The 13,940-nt window shown below is 42.3% G+C and overlaps 2 protein-coding genes across 2 annotated transcripts; one reads left to right on the top strand and one right to left on the bottom strand.

Moving 5' to 3' along the window:
• Positions 1 to 1,367: 1,367 nt before the first annotated feature.
• LOC118923782 (olfactory receptor 56-like) lies at positions 1,368 to 2,318 on the top strand. The gene has a single exon (XM_036907968.2). The coding sequence runs from the start codon at positions 1,368 to 1,370 to the stop codon at positions 2,316 to 2,318; it is 951 nt and encodes a 316-aa protein (XP_036763863.2).
• An 8,170-nt stretch (positions 2,319 to 10,488) lies between these two features.
• Positions 10,489 to 11,436, bottom strand: LOC118923787 (olfactory receptor 56). Its single transcript, XM_036907972.2, has one exon. It carries the CDS (start codon positions 11,434 to 11,436, stop codon positions 10,489 to 10,491), a length of 948 nt encoding a protein of 315 aa, XP_036763867.2.
• Between the last annotated feature and the right edge of the window lie 2,504 nt (positions 11,437 to 13,940).

Raw genomic sequence — 13,940 nt, 5'->3', positions numbered from 1 at the left:
GTACTGCCATTTCTAAACTGCAAGTGCTATTGGAATGTTAACAGGGATCACGTGGATGTTAAAAGTTAATTTTAAGGAGAATTTACATCCTTACAGTGTTGTGCTTACCTATTCAGAATATGCACAGCTTTCTTCAGATCTTCTTTTATGTCTTTCCGTAATATTTGATGATTTTTAGCACTAAGCTTTTTCCTGGGTACTGTGCAGATTTTGTTGTAATTGTAAATAAGATATATTTATTTCTTCTACTATTTTTACTAACTGGTTACTGATATTGTATGAGAAAGCTGCTCATTTGGTGAGTTGATCCTATATACAGTATAACTTTTCTTCAAAAATTAAATTGTATTTCCATATTCAGTATAGAAATAGTGTAAAATACAAAGAAATTGAGGATGGATGGGAGATAAACCTTAATCCCACTATGTAGAAGGAACCACACTGTTAATATTTTGGCTTATTTTCTCCCAGTCTATAGAAATACTTAAAAATACTCAGTGGAGATATATATATATATTTTTTTTCCTCAGTATCTACTAAATGTCATAACTATTCTATTGACCACATATTAGTTTCTCATTTTATTGTACCATCGTTTATGTAGTTGCACTTTGGGTCAACTCCAGTTTATCATTTAACAAGCTTCCTAGGAAATAATTTAAGCTTTCATAGCTGAAAAGAAAAAAATTAATAAACCTCCTGTGTCTCAGGCTCCCCCTGTGAAATAAGGACAATGATCAGTCCGTCAGAGCCGTTGCAAGGAGCAAATGTGAGCATGTGGCAGAGTGTTCGCCACAGTGCCTGGCACGTGAGAAATGCTCAAGTAATGTCAGCTGTCATCACTTCTAAACTAGGCATTGCTTTTGTTATCACTTCAGTCTTTACTGTCACCCTGCAAGATGGTATTGTCACCCCAATTTAAGATTAGGAAACTGAGGTTCAGAAAGTTATGTAAGTGCTCAGTTCACACAGCTGGTAAATGTCTTTGCTGCATTAGTAACGTTTTCCTGAAAAACAAATCCTTGAATGAGGCTGGGCTACAGCTGTGTAGAAAGAACTGTGAGGGTTTGAGGACAGAACGATTCCTAGCAGAAGCAGAAACAGTGCCTATCATAGTAATGAATAGCTTAACATTTGCTTCTCAGCTATGTGCAGTGAGTCTCAGAAGTTAAAACAACATCAACAATTTGGCAGCCTGCATCTTTGTTAGAGATTCTTTTTCTTGAAGAAGTTATGCCTTTTATTCTAAATCAAGTAACATTTAAAGAGGCAGCTCACTGGGTAAAGTTATCACGTTCTCAGTAAACACATACGCCTCCAGCTTCCAGGTCCCAAACGTCTCTCCTGCCCATCCCTCTGCAGGAACAATGGCCTGGGTGGGAAACCAGACTCTCATCTCCCACTTCATCCTCCTGGGCCTCTTCACCCGCTCACCGCTGCACCTCCTCCTCTTCTGCACCATTGTGCTCATGTTTCTGGTGGCGCTCTCTGGCAATGGGCTCATGCTCCTCCTCATCAACACTGACCCCCGCCTGCACAGCCCCATGTACTTCTTCCTCAGCTGGCTGTCACTCATGGACCTCATGCTGGTCTGCACCATTGTGCCACGCATGGCCACAGACTTCCTCCTGGGCCATGGCTCCATCTCCTTCACAGGTTGTGGGCTCCAGATCTTCTTCTTCCTCACCCTGCTGGGGGACGAGTGCTTCCTGCTGGCCTTCATGGCCTATGACCGCTATGTGGCCATCAGCAACCCACTGAGGTACTCAGTGGTCATGGACCGCTATGTCTGCTGGCTCATGGTGGCAGGGTCCTGGCTCTTTGGTCTGGTGGATGGGCTGATCCAGGCTGTCTTCACCCTGCGCTTCCCCTACTGTGGCTCCCAGGAGATCGACCACTTCTTCTGCGAGGTCCCTGCCATACTCAAGCTGGCCTGTGCTGACACTTCCCTCTATGAGACCATGATCTACGTCTGCTGTGTCCTCATGCTGCTCCTGCCCTTCTCTGTCATCTCTGCCTCCTACCTACGGATTCTGGTGGTTGTGCTCCGTATGAGCTCAGCTGAAGGTCGACGGAAGGCCCTTGCTACCTGCTCCTCGCACATGGCAGTGGTCTCCCTCTTCTATGGTGCTGCCATGATCACCTACATGCGGCCCCAGGCCTACCACTCCTCCAAGCAAGACAAGGTGGTCTCCGCCTTCTACACCACGATCACCCCTATGCTCAACCCTCTCATCTACAGCCTGAGGAACAAGGAAGTGGCTGGGGCTCTCAAGAAACTCCTGGGAAGGTGTCCATGTGCCCAGTGTCAGGGGTAGATTGACACTGGTGCCTAAAGATGCGGGCCCTGGGACACGGGAAATTGGATTAGCTACGACAGTTTTATTGGAGGAGAAACAAATGTGCCCTACTGAAAATAAAAGTAATTTTCTGTCCAGAGTGAAACAGATTAACATATCAATTCAATCCATTGTGCCCGTGTTAGTGTGGGCAAGTGCAAGGATGGCTGGGTCTAAGGGAGTCCACAGCATCAAAGCACGGAGCCTTCATCTCACAGCTGCTGGGAGAGCCAGCAGCTGACAGGTCTCAGCTGTTCTCATTGCCAGGAATGGCCCGTGCCTACGGAGATGGACTTGGCCCAAGGTCATGGCTCTTCTTGGGGGGCTGCCTGAATCCCATGACTGGTCAGGGGAAGTTATAAACATGCAACTCCCTTTCCCCCATTTGACTCTAAAGGGCCATTTCAGCTCCAAAGCTCCCCTTAAGATCATTGGAAGCATTACAGGCAGTTTCTCCTTTGTCCAGTTTTCGTCCTTAACTCCCTTCCCCAACCATAAGTTTCAACCATGAACCTTCATGCAAAGACTGTCTTAGTCTGCTTCTGGGAAACCTGACCTGTGCCCCATGGAAACTCAAGAATGATGTTAACTTAAATTAGGATTTGCTAAATATTGCCAGGTACATGCACAAGGTACACTGTAGGCACTGAGAAGAACCCCATTGCATGCTTGCTGTTAGGGAGGGCCAGAAACGGTATCGTGGAGACACAGACACAGGTTTAATGTAGGGGCTGCAAATTCACATGCGCTCAGGTCCAGACAAGAGGTTTCAATGAGGAGAGCCTTCTGGTGGGGACAGGGGTGGACGGAACAGTCATTCCTTGACGATGGCCACTAGCCTGTTCTGTTCCACACAGGTTGGGTGAGACTTGATTTGGGAATGAGATTAAATGAACAGTGGGTATAGGCTGGAGGAACAACTGTGGATGGGCCTCACACCTGGGCCCTGGGAACCAAGCGGGCAGCAATAAGCACTGGGCAGGGTGAAGGAAAGGAGAGGAGGCGTGCACAGCAGGATGCCAGCAAGCAGAGGAAGTGGACGGGGTCCAAGCACTCCATCGTGTCTGCTAGGATGACTCTCAGTTCTCCATCTCTGTCCTGAACCAAGGGACAGCCTTCTTGGAGTTCTGTGCCCCAAGTTATTTGTGTTCTGGAAATGTTGTGCGCCTATGAGTTCTATTCCATCCTACGTCTGAAACCTTACCTAGTGTGAATTACTGAGAAGTGAGAAGAGATGAGTGGAAGGGCATTCTCACAGTTGAGGGAGTGTTGTTCTGGGTTCTCATGCAGCTCTGCTTACATCAGGACCAAGGGTCTGGGTAGGTTCTTTAACGGAGGAAGGAACATATCAGAAATGTTAGGTGGGACCTAGCAAAAACCTTTCCACTGCTCCTGCCCTCCTTATATGTTCACTCAAGGAAACAAATAACAAAATAAGATAAAACTTTGATAGAATCACTCATTCTTGGACTTGGTTAAAATTGAAAGACCTAGGGGGTATTGATAATCTGAACGTTCTACCTTTAAGATAAATTTATATTATGAGTATAAACTTTATATCAGACTTACAGGCATTACTTACATCTTCCTAGCTGCCCTTTAGAGTGCTTCATGGATCTTCAAAGGCCATGACGATGATACAGGAAGATGTAAAATGGAAGTGGGTATGGGTATTTGCCACAAGACTGCTAAGTGTGCCTGGAGCTGATTTCCAGGGGGCTTGAAGAAGGCTATAATTCAGACCAGCCAAGGATACATGGAGCACAGTTTTGAGTTCAGTCTATGCTGAATGCATGCTGAGATTTTTGCTACAGAAACTGCCTAAATGGGCTGGCCTATGTTTGCATATCTCTTATTTCCCTTTCCTTACCCAATGTTTCAATTAGGATGATAACATATTAATTAATCAGCAAGTGTACTCCCTTTAAACACATCACTAAAGTTGTCACATCCCAAGCAGAAGAGTTATCTCTCTTGATGCATCCTGAGTGGTGCCCTTGCAAGACCATAACATTTGTGTTTCTCATGGGAAATCATTTTTGTGTTTGTTTAGGTATTCACAGCTTTTACACTAAAAGGGTTCCTGGTTCCATGGCTTCTGTGACAAGGAGTAAGGACTGGGCAATGCCAAATCTCTTTCCTTTGCATCTTTAACTGCCCTGAATCTCTCCAGGCCACACCAATCTCTGTCATGAACTGAAGGTGGGTGGCATGCGCTGGACAGAAAGGGAATGAGGAAGGATACCTGGAGAGTAGAGCTATCTTGTCTCGGTGTTTGACCCTGCTAGAAGGGAAAAGTAGAAACGGTGGGGAGTGGAGGTAGAGTTGAGTGATTATTTTTTTAAAGATGAAGACATCTGACAGCTGAACCAAGATGGTGCACTACATTTATGCACCATCAGCCTTTCCTCTCAAAATGTATAGCAATAATGGATAAAATGCAAAAAGAGAAAATAAAGAAGTTGTAACTGGTTTCAAATGGAAGATTTTAAAAAATTGTTGCATAGAAACAATAGAGAAAGGCCAAATAGTGAGGAGGGCTAAAATCATGGGCTTGCTGAGGTCTGGGCTTGGACATGCCCGGGGTAGGCAAAAGTGCAGTCCTGAAGGGTGAAGATGCCTCCAAGTTTCCACGAAAGACATGGGACAGGAGCTGGGGCTTCAGGCTGGGCCTGGAGCAAAGGCAGGGCTGCACACCTGAACCCTGCCAAAATCTGAAAATCCTGCTGACAAGTGCTCTCTGGAGCACTAGTCCCGGCAAGCTGCAGGCCTAGATAGGCAAAGATGGAGCCTGGTGGCCAGCCACTTGGCTCTGCCAACATCCTGTGGGCATATCCTCACTTTAAAATTTGCTTTAAGATGTGGCATCCAAAAGCCTGGAAAGAAACAATCACAAACTGCTGAACAGAACAGATGGGTGAGCACATATTTTTGCAAGGGTACATGCATGAGAGAGACAAAATGTAGTAAAAAATAAAATAAAAATTTAAATCTCCCCTCCAGAAGGAACCTGAAAAGAAAAAACTAAAGTAAGCCAAATCAGTATTATAATTCACCCAAGATGAAATTCATGTTACAGAAGAATTAGACAATTTAAAACAGTATCTGGAAGGTGTACTGAGAGACAAGGTGCATCTTCCACTAAAATAGAATACAAAATAGTAAAACAAAAAGTCAGAAATGAATTATGAATGGTGACCATGAAAAAGAACCAATGAGACATATGTGGGATAAAAATACGGCATCAAAAATTTAAAAATACAGTATATGGGATGAAATCTAGACTGGACACTTAAAAATCAGTTTATGAAAGCCATTATCAAGGTACTGATTCAAAATTAAACATAAAGAAGCATAGATTCTAAAAATATGAAGAATCACTTGAGAAACCCAGAATACAGACTAAGAGACTTCAGATCAGCCTAATATGAGTTCTGGCAGAAGAGAATGTAGGAAATGAATGTTGGAGAAGCTGTATTTGAAGAGGAAATTCCTGAGAATTGATGAAAGATCTCAGGATGAAATGTTCTCTGAAATCTGAGCAAGATAAATTTCTTAAAAGTCATATCCTCACTTTAAAATTTGCTCAGATATACTCTAGTGAAACTGAATACATCAAAAATAAGGACAAATCTTAAAGCTTTCAGAAAAAAAGGGTTAACAATAAATGATTGACAGTCAGCTTCCTCAGATTACTCATCATGAGGGTCAACAGCAAAGGACAGTGTGGTGTATCTACAGACAGCTACAGAAAAAAATGCTTACTTAGAAGTTTTAATTTAGTCACACTGTCATTTAGAAAAGAAAAAAATAGACATTTAAGACAAAGGCAGAGAGGGCATTTACTTCTCACAGATTCCCATTGAAGTAGCCACTGAAGAACCTACTCCAGGGAAAAGAAAATGGAAGACAGAAGATTATGATACCAGAAGGAACTCAGTTATTAATAACATATATCTGAAAGTGTAATTAGCTATTGATTTACAAAAGTTAAACAAAATTTTGAGTTTAAGAAAGCATAAAACAGAATCCCCAAACAGTAGCAATTCCTGGCACAGTCAAGAAGATGAAAAATGCTGATTGAAGTCAAAAGTCGTACATGCTCTTGGTTCCCCACCCCTAGGCTCTGGACCACCGTGGCTCTGCTGCACAACACATTTCACTACAAATGCCCATGCCTCTCTACCTCAGTGTTTTCTCTGGCAGGGGTGTGGGCTCATCCTCATGCTGGGAAGGCCAGGGTGCTGGGCAGCTGATGCCCTCAAGAGCAGCCTTCAACCCCTCTACCTGAAAATCAGTGGAGAGATGCCCCAACTCCTCGCCCCTTGGGTTGGTGTCTGTGAATAACTTACTAGCATGCTCTGCACTTTCCCTGAGGTCCCTGCAGGACTGGGCCCCAGCTTCTGTCAGCCTCTTCCCTTCCCCTGTAACTTCCTCACCTTCTTCCAGGTGCTTTCTGGGATCACCTCCCAAAATGCTAGTTGCCTCTCATATTACTCCCAAGCCTGCCATCTTAAAATAAATGGTAATGGTTGGGATGTGTAGGACTGTCTTCCCTTCTATTGATCTCAGTAACCTAGTAAATATTAAAAGAATTTGGAAAGAAAAGTACAAATAATAAAAAAAACTAAAAATGAAAAAAATTAATTTCAAAAAAAGGGAGGGGGCCTTTTTCATAGCAAATGGAGAGAGAAAAAGCAGAAATGCATGTCTTATATAAATCTTTGTACTTCCCTGGATGCAAATGATATAAGAGATAACAGGGTTGCGAAGGAACAACCAATGAATGCTGGCATTTTATATCTTGACTCCCACAGGCCAGCTGAATCCTACCAAATCCCCCAAGTTCAAGATAAGGCTTCAGGTGTCTAGGCCCCACTGCAGGTGAGCCTGGAATGTTTTCCACCTTCTTTGTTTAGATTTTACCTATGAGTTAGTTGATCCATCAGATGGACTTGATGTTGAATGAGACAATCCTTTTTGAGCTGGATCCTCATCCACTGGAATTAGAAATGAGCAGAGAAGGCAACATAACCATTGAATTATACATGTCAACTTGAGACCTTGGAGCAGGGCAAGACACTTGAGAAGCTATTTGCTCATTTCCTAAGGAATGTGGGTAAAGTGGACAGTCCATCAGGGAGATTCTTCTCAAGCAGGAGTTCTGAGGAAATGGTACCCACTATGGTAGGCTAAATAACAGTCCCAGGAGATACCCACATTCTAATCCCCAGAATCTATGAATGTTACTTTATATGATATTATAGGTATAACTATGTGCCTTCCAAAAAGGTATGTTGCACTCCCCTAAAATCTGTGAGTGTGACCTCATTTGGAAATAATGCCTTTGTAAATAAATGATCAATTTAAGATGAGGTCATTAACAAAATAGACTTAAAGCCAGAAATGTTAAGAAGAGACAAAGGTCATTACTTAATGATAAAGGGGTCAACCCTAAAGAAGATATAACAATCATAAATGTATATGCACCCGATGACATGATATTATACATAGAAAACCCTAAAAACTCCACCAAAAAACTTATCAAACTAATAACTGAATTCAGCAATGTTTCAGAATACAAAATTAATACACAGAAATCTGCTGCATTCCTATATATTAACAATGAACTAATAGAAAGAGAAATCAGGAAAGCAATTCCACTTACAATTGCATCAAAAAGAATAAAATACCTAGGAATAAACCTAACCAAAGAGGTGAAAGACCTGTACTCTGAAAACTGTAAGACACTCATGACAGAAATTAAAGAAGACACAAGTCAATGGAAATCTATCCCATGCTCATGGATAGGTAGAATTAATATTGTCAAAATAGCCATCCTGCCCAAAGCAATTTACAGATTCAATGTAATCCCTATCAAAATACCAACAGCATTCTTCAATGAACTAGAACAAATCATTCTAAAATTCATATGGAACTACTAAAGATCCTGAATAGCCAAAGCAATCCTGAGAAGGAAGAATAAAGCAAGGGGGAATTATGCTCCCTGACCTCAAGCTCTTCTACAAAGCCACAGTAATCAAAACAATTTGGTACTGGCACAAGAACATACCCATAGATCAATGGAACAGAATAGAGAGCACAGCTATAAACACAAGCATATATGGTCAATTGATATATGATAAAGGAACCATGAATATGCAGTGGGGAAAAGACAGCCTCTTCAACAACTGGTGTTGGAAAAACTGAACAACTACATGTAAGAGAATGAAACTGGATTATTGTCTAACTCCATACACAAAAGTAAGTTTGAAATGGATCAAAGACCTGAATATAAGTCATGAAACCATAGAAATCTTAGAAGAAAACATAGGCAAAAATCTCTTGAATATAAACATGAGCAACTTTTTCTGGGACACATCTCAGGCAAGGGAAATAAAATAAAAAATGAACAAGTGAGACTACATTGGTATTTTGATAGGGATTGCATTGAATCTGGTAATTGCTTTGGGCAGGATGGCCATTTTGACAGTATAAATTCTTCCTATCCATGAGCACGGGATAGATTTCCATGGATTTGTGTCTTCTTCAATTTCTGTCATGAGTGTCTTATAGTTTTCAGAGTACAGGTCTTTCACCTCCTTGGTAAGGTTTATTCCTAGGTATTTTATTCTTTTTGATGCAATTGTAAATGGAGTTGTTTTTCTAATTTCTTTTCCTGCTAATTCATTGTTAGTATATAGGAATGCAACAAGTTTCTGTGTATTCATTTTGTATCCCACAACTTTGTTGAATTCAGTTATTAGTACTAGTAGGTTTTTGGTGGAGTTTTTAGGGTTTTCTATGTATAATACCACGTCATCTACAAACAGTGAGAGTTTAACTTCTTCCTTACCAATTTGGATGCCTTTTATCTCTTTGTGTTATATGATTGTTGTGGCTAGGACTCCAGGGCTCTGTTGAATAAAAGTGAGGGTAAACAGCCTTGTATTGTTCCTGATCTTAGAGGAAAAGCTTTCAGATTTTCACCATTGAGTATAATGTTGGCTGTGGGTTTATCATATATGGCCTTTATTATGTTGAGACACGTACCCTCTATACCCATTTTGTTGAGAGTTTTTATCATGAATGGATGTTGATTTTTGTCAGACTTTCTCAGCATCTATTGAGATGACCATGTGGTTTTTATGTTTCTTTTGTTAGTGTGGTAATGATATTGATTGATCTACTAATATACTATCCTTGCATCCCTGGAATAAATCTCACTTGGTTATGATAGATGACCTTTTGATGTATTTTTGAATTTGGTTTGCTAGTATTTTGTGGAAGATTTTGCTTCTATGTTTATAAGGGATATTGGTCTGTAATTTTCTTTTTTGTGGTATCTTTGTCTAGTTTTGATATTAGAGTGATGTTGGCCTCATAGAATGTATTTGGGATTTTCTGTTCTAATCTTCATCCACTGAAATGAATATAGTTTTACTGCTGCAGAATTTGAAGCACTGAAGTGAATCCCATTGCTACAACAAATTTGGCATGTGTATAGTGTTTCTAAAATTCCTATGTATATTACCTCACTTGGTGCTTTGTTCCTGCATCTGTTCAATAATGTTTATTGACTAGCTGCTTTTTATAAGGCACAGGGTCAGACATTCATAATACACAAATAAATGAAACATTACTCATGTGGTAATAACTTTGAAATGGCAGGGATATATTTTTATTTCTTAAAGAAGGCTTTGTAAAACCTTTATTGGAATATGGGAGAAGGCTAAGACTTACCCAAGAAGAATTATAAAGACTCAGCTTCTACCACCTAGAAAGTTCTCACTTAAGATATCTATATTTACCACGCTGAATCATCAATTAAGTAACATAGAAGCTATGTAAAGGGCATAGGACAGTGCTCAGCACTTAGCAAACCCTCAATAAAACACAGTTTTAACCAAGAAGAATTAAGAAATAGAGTGAATTTACTTCAAGGTCTTTATAAATAATAATTAATGACAATAATAGCAATGTACTGTTTCTTCATAGGGGTTTAGATTTACATGTAGTGATCCTGGTGAGGTAGGGTCAGTCACACGATACTCATTTATTGATGAGGAGACAGACACTCACAAAGGGTGACTTACCAATGTTATATGAACAAAAGATGGCAGAGCCAGTCACCAGTTGCCCACACCCTTCAGTGCTGGCTGCCAATCCTGTAGAGGTCCAGCCCCTTCCTCAGGGCTCCCATCACCTCCCGGTTCCTCAAGCTGTAAATGAGGGGGTTGAGCATAGGGGTAAGGACTGTGTAGAAGACAGAGACCACCTTGTCATGGCCTGGGGCCCGGTAGCGCCTGGGCCTCAGGTAGATGAACATGGCTGCCCCGTAGAAGAGACAGACGGCTGTCAGGTGGGAGGAACAGGTGGCCAGAGCCTTTTTACGGGTCTGAGCAAAACGCATACGAAGCACAGCTCCCAGGATGCGAGCATAGGAGGACACGATGATGGAGAAGGGCAGAAGCAGCATGAAGACACAGCAAGCAAAAAGCAGGCTGTCAAAAAGGGAAGTGTCTGCACACGCTAGTTTCAGTAAAGCTGGCACCTCACAGAAGAAGTGGTCCACACTCCTTGAGCCACAGTAGGGCAAGCTCATGGCCGCCACCATCTGGATCATCCCATCTAGGATCCCAAATGACCAGGAACTACCAGCAATCTGGAGACAGACCCTCGGGCTCATGAGGATGGGATAGTGAAGTGGGCGGCTGATGGCCACATAGCGGTCATAAGCCATGAGTCCCAGCAGGAGCCCCTCAGATCCCACAAGAGAGACAAAAAATCCAATTTGTACGCCACAGCCCACAAAGGAGATGGACTTCGTCCCAGACAGGAAGTTGGCCGCCATCTTTGGCACAATGTTACAAACCAGCATGAGGTCCATGAGGGAGAGCTGGCTGAGGAAGAAGTACATGGGGGTGTGAAGGCGAGGGTCTGTGTAGATGAGGACGATGAGGAGCACATTCCCACAGAGGGCCACTGTGGAGACCACCATAACCACAGAGAAGAGGACAAGGTGAGCCTGGCTATGAGAAAAGATGCCCAACAGGATGAAGCCATCTATGGATGATTGGTTCAACCATATACCCATGGCTCAGTTGTTCACGATCACCTGAGAATATGGACAGAGAAATTCTGGGATTGAGTGACATGTCTTTATCACTGAATTATTCTTCTTCAGTCAGCTATAGCTTTTGTAATTCATGAAAACTCAACAATATATGCTTAGGGATATGATGATGCTCTTCATATTCTCATGACACAGACGGTTGGATTTTTTCCAACTCATACAATTGGACCACAGATATATATCTGTATGTATCCAATTATTTTATGTGTCATGGACTATTGTACAATCCTTCGTCAGGTAAAATATTGGCTTTTCCATATGACACTGGCTGTTTTTCACTGGGATTACATGGACTCAGTAAATGATCTCTAACAGGACTTGGACCATTTCATGCCCACAAGATAATTTATGTGTTACAATAAGGGCAGCCAATAGAGACTTGAGATATTCTTTATTTTGCTCAGGCCAAATATCTTGAAATCATTTCTAACTGTCTTTCGGTTAATGTCTTTCATTCTCCAGATCTACACTTTAGATTAGAAAAGCCTCTTGATTCTACGTTCAGAGCATTTCAGAATCCAGGGAACTCTTATCATCTTCCTGCAGCTGCCCTGGTTCAAGCCACCATCCTCTCCAATGGATTATTACAGGTCCCCACCCAGTATTTGGGGTCTCTCCTTGACTCTATTCTCATAGGAGTTCAAATGATTCTGCTAAAATATGAGCCATATGATGTAACTATGCTGAAAGTATGTCAATGACTTCACAAATTACTCCAAATAAGGCCTAAATCCTTTTAGTGGCAGACAAAGTCTTATGTGACACACACACAACACACACACACACACACACACAAATGCCAGTTTCTCTGACATCGTTTCCTACCATGCTCCCCTGGATCACTCTGCTTCTTTGAATTTTCATGAACAAACAGACACACTTCCACCTTTAGGTCTTTGCATTTTCTTCTCTTTAGAATGCTCTTTCCCCAAATTTCCATCTCTTACCTGCTTCATTTCTTTACTCAAATGCCAACCTCTTTAGAGTTGTGTTCTGTGAAAGTCGTTAAAACCACAAATGTCTTGCCCTCTCAGCCCCATCTCTGATCTTTTTTCCACACAATACTTATACTGATTAACAAACACATGCTTACATTTGTTTACTTTTATTGTCTGTCTCATCCCACCAGAACGTAAATACCATTTATTGTTCTCCATTCATTGGCAGACCTTAGAATGGCTGCCTGACATTGTATGACCTTAATATACGTGTGTTACTGAATAAAATAATACACAGTAAAGTGGTCTATGGTGCAACTTCAATTTCTGAAAGCAGAAAGGCTGCCCCTTCGATTGCAGAAAACCCTGTTCCGAACCTGAATAAACTAATCCACTGTTGAATGTTTTCTCTGAGAGACAATGAGTGATATACTAAGAAATATCCTCAGGTATTTACAAATGACAAGAATGTTCTCCACAAATGGAAGATAGTGATATGTATGAGGCATTTTTGTGGAGTGTATTCATGTCTACCTTATCGCCCTGCAAAGAGAAAATGAGGTGACCTCAGAGGACATGCTCTCTGTGTGAAGACTCAGGGTGATTTCCTGAACTAGGATGGGTCAGATCCACCATCAGGGAGGTGGACCATGCCAGCTGGATCCTTACAGGAGGGAGAATATCCTGACTTGTGCCCAAGAATATGTGCCCAAGTGACCGGATACCAACACCAGGTGTGATGTGGGACAGTGTGTGTCTTGCGTGAGTAAATCACTATTCCTACAGCCTTCAAATACCATCTTGGCCATATTAGCTCCAGACTGAACCAACCAGCTGATCAAGCCAGGTAACAGACCTCATTACATGTCCCCCTGTGCTGAGGACGCCCAGCCTCCCAACTGTGCACAGAGGCCCTTGGCCACATGCATGTTCAAGGAGGTGCACTCCACACCCTCCCTTTCCCCCCAATCCCTTATACTACAATACTATATGGTACTCTAATGACATTTCTCTCCTGATCCTGGACAGCCCTGAACTCTGATCCTTATAGCCACTGTGTACTCAACACCTCCTCTTGGATGTCCAGTGGATTTGTCCTTCTTAAAGTGGCCAGACAGAGCCCTTGATATCGCTGAAGAAACACCCTTTCTCCCCTCTTCCCAGCTCAGTTAATGGCGGGTCTGTCCAGCTGCCCTGGACAGAACACATGCTATATTCTTGACTCCTCGTCCCACACACATCCCGTCAGATACTCCTGCTCCCTCTTCCTCCAAAAAGCATCTGCCCCTGACCACTTCTCACCCCTGCCCATCCCACAGTTGTACCGTCATCACTGCTCCCCTGGATGATGACAGTGGCCCCTGAGTGGACTGGCTTCCCCATCCGACCTTACCCCAACCCCAGTCTATTTGCACATAGCACTGGATCTCCATAAAAATAAAAGACAAATGCTTCAAGAATAAATGAAGACTTTCATCTGGCTGGCCCTCTATCACCATCCAATACCCCTTTTCTTCCACTTTCCTC

This window comes from Manis pentadactyla, chromosome 13 (genome assembly GCF_030020395.1).
Source record: "Manis pentadactyla isolate mManPen7 chromosome 13, mManPen7.hap1, whole genome shotgun sequence".
NCBI classification, from domain to species: Eukaryota; Metazoa; Chordata; class Mammalia; order Pholidota; family Manidae; genus Manis; species Manis pentadactyla.
This window is presented reverse-complemented; position numbering and strand designations above follow the sequence as displayed.